This window comes from Candoia aspera, chromosome 2 (genome assembly GCF_035149785.1).
Source record: "Candoia aspera isolate rCanAsp1 chromosome 2, rCanAsp1.hap2, whole genome shotgun sequence".
NCBI lineage: Eukaryota > Metazoa > Chordata > Lepidosauria > Squamata > Boidae > Candoia > Candoia aspera.
The window spans coordinates 178,904,761-178,911,109 of NC_086154.1; the positions used below are offsets into that span (position 1 = coordinate 178,904,761).

General features: G+C 38.1%; 1 protein-coding gene across 1 annotated transcript in view; it reads left to right on the plus strand.

Annotated features, from left to right (window-relative positions):
- ECPAS (Ecm29 proteasome adaptor and scaffold) overlaps nucleotides 1-4,353 on the plus strand; it is a 75,628-nt gene extending 71,275 nt beyond the window's left edge. The window contains exon 49 of the mRNA XM_063294977.1: nucleotides 1,363-4,353. Within this exon, the coding sequence (XP_063151047.1) occupies nucleotides 1,363-1,502 (140 nt within the window). The 3' untranslated portion in view covers nucleotides 1,503-4,353. The remainder of the gene's footprint in view (nucleotides 1-1,362) is intronic.
- Nucleotides 4,354-6,349: the final 1,996 nt, after the last annotated feature.

Sequence of the window (6,349 nt, forward strand, 5' to 3'; positions counted from 1 at the left end):
ATGCTGTGTATAGTGCCAAAATGATTAAAATCAGTTAACTGGTATAAATGCAATGGGTTGCTACACTCGGAACAAGGCATTAGCCCTAACCCGAATTCCAGTCCTGAACCAGATCTGGTTACTCATTTGTCTTTGAGCTCGGTCAGGTATGCTGCCCTAACCTTTAGATGGGGGCGTGGGCACTGCAGTCCCGTGATTGCCAGTCACATAGCAAATAGTTGCACATTGCCGTAATGTGTTGCTGAGCCTATGGTTATAGCTCAAAAGTAGGGATATGTACAAAATGGAATATGTGTTTTCTTTTGAAAAAAGAACAATCCATTGTCTCAAGTTTTGGTCAGTCTGTTTTGGATTAACTGCAATTTGGCAGAAACAAGTTCCAGAACATTTGGGCCAAACTAAAATCTGGAGGGGTCCCAGCATGATTTTCCAGGGAGAGTATGGCAACGCTAGTGCACCCCACTCCCTCCCCTCCTTCTAGCCAGTCCATCCCCTGCAGTCTTCCCGGGACCTTTCTGCTGCTGCTGAGGCCAAGGTCTGCATATGCTGTTGCCAGTTTTGACTTTTTCTCTTACCCCTGCCCCAAAATCACTTCTGCCTGGAACCATGGGCAGCCCCATTTTGTCCTGTACACGGTCCAAAACATCTGAAATGTGCATATTTCAGTTCAGCTTAGACCACCCAAAACCGCCTATTGTATGGGAGGCAGGCTGTGCACAGAATATTTTGCACATCTCTATTCAAATGTTGTATGGGACTTAAATCATCCAAAGAGATACTGATTTTGATTCATTGGAGAAAAAGAAGAGTAAATTTTAAAGGGGTGTTTTCTTTGTGCCTCAACATTCTTCAAACACTTTACTTCTCATAGAATTTGTTATGCCTATAATTAGGAAAAAGGCATAACTCTTATGACTCAATTATTGAATAGATATAATATTTTGATATATTTTCCTCAGACTCCTTTGCATCCATAACTCTGATTGATTCTTTTTATGCTAAATGGATAAAAATGTTAACACAAGGTTTTAATGATTGCAGTTTATACCTCAATCTGAAGTTCTATAAACATAGCTGAAGTGGTCCTACAGCAAAGATTAAGAGTTACAGAGTTATGCTGGTCTTTGACCGTAATAAAGATTTGTTGTAAGGGTTATAGAGCATCAAAAAGAGGTGTGTGCCATTATTTTCAACCCTGTTGGGCAGAGGGATGTTGCATTGGCATGTTGATGTTTAAAATTGTATTTTGATCATTATAAGCCATTTTAAGAGCTAATTTTAGCTGAAAATGCGATTAGAAAGGTAGATGATGATGATGATGATGATGATGATGATATCCTTCTGTTCCCTTTTCCTGTGTAGAAGCCAAACAGTGGGAAAGCCTGAGCACAGAAAGTAAAGAAGTCCTCATTGGCTCTTTAACAGCATTGACTGTGGACAGTAGGCCTGAACTGCAAGAAAAAGCATCTTTCTTAAAGAAAACCTTAGAAAATCTTGATTGAATTGAATACCAGTCAAGTGCCACGTGAAACAAAGCAAGCAAAAAAAGTGCAATGAGCTCTGAATTACATAGAGGAAAAGTAAAGATGATTTTTGTAGCATGCATAATTCCTTGGCTGAAATAAAGAACACCTTGATTCTCTTCCCCATCATTTCTTTTCTTTTTTTTTTTTTGTTAAAAGCAACAGTAACAACCTATCAAGCTGTTTACTTAAAATGCAAGTCTGGAAAGTATTAAACAAAAAGTTCCCAAGCTATACAAGGACTTTTTTGGAAATTGTCCTTTTGTGAAAGACTACCTTGTTTGGAAGTTAGTCTTGGGGAATCTTTAGCTTACACAAAAATGGCCCTTGTAGTATAATGAACAAAGAGCATAGTGGAGCACCAGAGAGCAAACCTTCCTGTGTATTTCATACAGGCCAATTACCGGTATTAGGTCCTGATGGCAGTGCTGTAATTGGTATTGTTATGATAGAGCAAAAAAGTAGGGTTGCCAAATCTGGGCAGGAAAAATATGCGGGATCACTAGGCAGCAAAGAGTAAGAGTTTTGTGTATCTTTTTGTTGCAGCTGGTGGGTGCCTGGAGTTTTTAGCCCAGACCCTACCAAAAACTTAAAGGGTCTCAGTTTGTCCCCCTTTTTTGGAATGCCATTGGTGTGTGTTGGTTGTTTTGGACCATATCCATCATTTCATCTCATGTAAACGTAATAGATAAGATGATTTGGAAAAGCCTATGCCTTCCCACATTAAAAGATATGAATTCTCCTGGATAGAAATGCTCACAAGAAAGCACTTTAATTGTCCTTACTTAAGGTAGGTTTTTAAATGATTTTCAACATTTTCCAAGGAAGAGTTCAGACTTGCATTAAGCCTCTCATAACAATAACCAAGATTGTTAAACAAGGTAAGATCTTGCTGCTAAAATTTCATCAGTCCCAGCATCTCCTGCTTTCTAGAAAGTACTTTTTATTTGTACTGTAAGCCTCGACACGGCATACATCAGAGAGTAAAAATGTTCTATCAAATCTCTTCTTGGAGGAGTCTAAAAAAATAGCATTTGCTCTTAATTTTAATGAAGTTTTCTTAGTGAAATTATTAATTTGGATAATATCACAATCACAGTTTTCTGCAAGGTTTGTAGAGCATATATTAAACAGGTAAAAGTATTATGTAAGAATCCATATATTACCTACTGATAGATTTTTCATGCTAAGCAAGCTGTGGTCTTTGAAGATCTATGTGTAGGAAGTCTTGGTTTCTACATAGAAATATATTCTGTGTAGGAATTTCGCAACACACAAAACTGACCTCTGAAGTAAACTCTATACTTGGGGTCTACTGTAGTTGGCAGTCAATTATTTGTGGGGTGATGCTAGGCCACCAGTGAGTTTGGAAGACACCCAGGATCCCTCAGATGTGTTAGTTTATTAACCAATATCATTTTGGGATTTTTTAAATCATTAAACCCATTCTCAAGTTTCATCTGTATACATCCTGATCATTGCATTAACAATTATCATATAGATGTAGGAGCTGTTGTAATCACTGCAACTTCATAATTGTCTTGGATTACATCCTAGTATTAGAGGGGGACATCTAAACTTGGAATGGATTTTCCAGGAAAAATGGGAAGTTCTTGCCTTTTTAAATTTTTTTGGCTTTGGTGCTCTATGATCATACTGTAGATGCAAAAGAACAAGATGTATGTTTGCAGATTTGGAGAAGCTTTGCTTCTCAGACACAAAGGCCTCTCAGTCCCCATACAGGCTTGCTTCCTTTGGAGCTGAGATAGGAGATGCTGCTGCGCCCATCTTTCTGCTTTGCTGGTGCAAGCTTGACAGGGCTTTGATTGAGGCGGTACCTTCACTCCTCACAAAGCCAGCAGGTTTCAAGACAGGGAATCAGATGGTTGTTGCATGCTGCTGCCCAGACATTCAGAGGCATAACTCCTATTCATGTTGATGTTACCTCAAGAGGGATGGTGGGATCCCATTCTTGATGTCCCATCATTTTTTCAGGGCTGCTGGAATACGTTATAAATCTGAATTCAACGAAGTTGTTTATGTTACCAGATTGCCTTTAAAAAAGATTACCTTCTCTAATACCTGTGGTTAAGAAATGGTAAGGTGCCATAAACTGGCTTAAAAGATTTTGACACATCACAGAAGGCAGCTTGTTTCTGTTGACTTTGCCAGGCACAACCATTAACACTGAACATAAGCATAAGATCTTTGCGATTCTGTTTTGTCTAGCAGGTTTTTTTCTTTTTGGTACTAAGCAGGAATGTCAAATGTTGCCTTTTTTCCTTGAGTGTTTTATAGAAGCCATGACAGTTTTAAATGTCCTAAGTCTCTAGACTTTTCAGCAACAACTTTAATATTTTGAGGAGTCTAAAGTCTGAGTTTGAAGCAGCTGCTGTGCCAGATGTTTCCAAGTGGAAATGTTGTATTACTTATACTGAAGATGGGGTGGGGGGGCGGGAAATTAGCCAGAAGTATAAATTTAAATAATTTGAGAATTCTTTTTTCTTCCCCTTCCAAATTTACTAACAAAAACATGCCTCTGTGAGAAACCAACTTACACCATTCTAGAGGTTAGATATTGTCCCTTGTTTAAATTTGTGAACTTGACAGGAAAAAAAGTGGCCTTTGGAGAGTTTCCTCTGAAAACAATTGCACTGTAAAACACTGTTGCCCAGATATGGGCATTTGTGCTGCTGTATAATGCTGCTTTGTATACCTGGATTAAAGTGTGTAAATTTGACACTATAATACCCCTGCTGACTTTACAAAACTGTTTTATGTTGAAAGATTTCTAATGTTGCAAGATCTCCATTAAATTTAGTGCAATGAATTTTTGTATCTGGATGTTGAGTATGTAAATGAACCAACTAAAGACATTTTCCTCCATAAAGGGGAACAGTAAATAAATAAAGGAGCATGAGCATTCTTGGATAACTGGTAATTCTATTGCTAGAAGAGAATCCACAGAGTGGGTAACCTCTGTTTTGCTTTTGAGGCAGATCTTTATAAAATATGTGAATTCTTCATCCGGAAGAAAGTCCTACTTCTGGCTTCCAGTTTGAGGATCATGTAGTGTCTCTCCATGGTCTTTACTGTTCAGTTCCTGCTGGTCTAATTATCCCTTTCTTGTGGTGTGAGTGCCAAGGGCCGTATTAAATCCTACTTGCATTTAAAATACTACTTTTAACTCCACATAGCTAATACATGAGAATGAGTGATTTTGTGAAGGACCGCCAATGCAAACTAGTATTATCATTAGGTATAAAGAATAGGTTTTACATAATTTAAGTTGGTGTTTTGCAGCCTGAAGTTATCTGTAATAATACATATTTTTAAAGAAGCTGATGGGTTTGTTTCCGTTCTCTCAAAGAAGGGACCAGGACAAGGCTGACCTAATTCATGACAATGTAAAACTGAAAACGATTATATACTTGAAACTATATTAATAGTGGCTGATATGACCAGAATTAGAGTGCCATTTAATTGGCCTAATAAATGGCTAAATACATCATTACTTCAGGAAAATGTACCACATTCCTAAAAGCCCACTATTACAGACTAAAAAAACAATGTGCTGAACTTGAGACTGCCAACCATAGTTATAGACCAGCATGTTGCACAACTATAAGCCACGTATATTTAGTATCATCTAAACCCAAACTTGGATTAAATAAACCATAACTAGTTATGCATATGAACTCAGCCAACATGAAATATTTGATACAAAGGTCATAGGTGATAAACTATCCCACCATTTAATACCAATTTCTGGTAAGTCATTAAGACTACATAAAATTGGGTAGGTTTTTTTCTTCCCCCGCAAAGTGAGTGTACTGAAGAAAAAGGTGGCTTGTTTCATAGGCATGGCTCCACCCAAACTGACTCTATGAAACTACATACAAGCAGTTATGCACTTTTGTTCTAAATCAGGGATCTCCTATTGTTCTCTGCTGGCGAGTTTGAGAGTGGATCAGGCCCCCACAAAACGGCTGCCAGGATAATCCCAGTCTGGCTCCTCACCCCCACCTTCTTACCTTCCCAGCATGCAACGCCTTGCCCCCTCCTCCACTCATTCATCTGGGCAGGTGACCACAGTACCTAAGTGCTTCTGCCTGGGTTGCAATTCCTATCATTTTTATTCTTTTAATGCCTCCTGTGTATACGCAGGGCCCTGTAACAGCCTTGGGAAAATTTAGTTGAAGCAGCCATCTCTTCCTCCCCTCAGCCATTTGCTGCTTTCCATGATAAAGGGCCGCTTTTCTACCGTCAATAGTCTGCTGCTGCCAACTCTGAGACAATAACTAAAAAGGCTTCAGGTAAGGCACTAAACCAGCTTACTCATAAAGCAATCTTCTCTTAGTTCCTCTAGTAAAGCAAAGGAAATCCAGCAGCAAATAAAGGCAGTATCTGAAAATATTTTATTATTAATGCAAATAGTTAATGATTGCTCTTCATTGCTATACAAAATCAAAACTTGCATGTAAAATTAATTTAAAAAGAGGGTGCAGAGCCACGAGTCAGCCAATGTTACATACCAGTACAAAATTTTAAGATCTTCTGATTATGTGTTATTTGCTTCTATTTGGTTGCATGCTCCTGGACACAATCCCCAATCCTATTAAGTAGTTTGCTTTACAGAAACAAGTATATTTTATGGGTGCGGCTTTGTTTCTTAAAGGCAAGCCCTTTTATAATGAGAAAATTTTTTTTACAAGTCTTTAAAATATTTCTAATCTAAATTAAGAATAACTACACTTGTGGATTAACTTTACTATACCACAAGATGATGAGTGCAGAGAATCTCAGTGCTCTATAGAGATAATGCA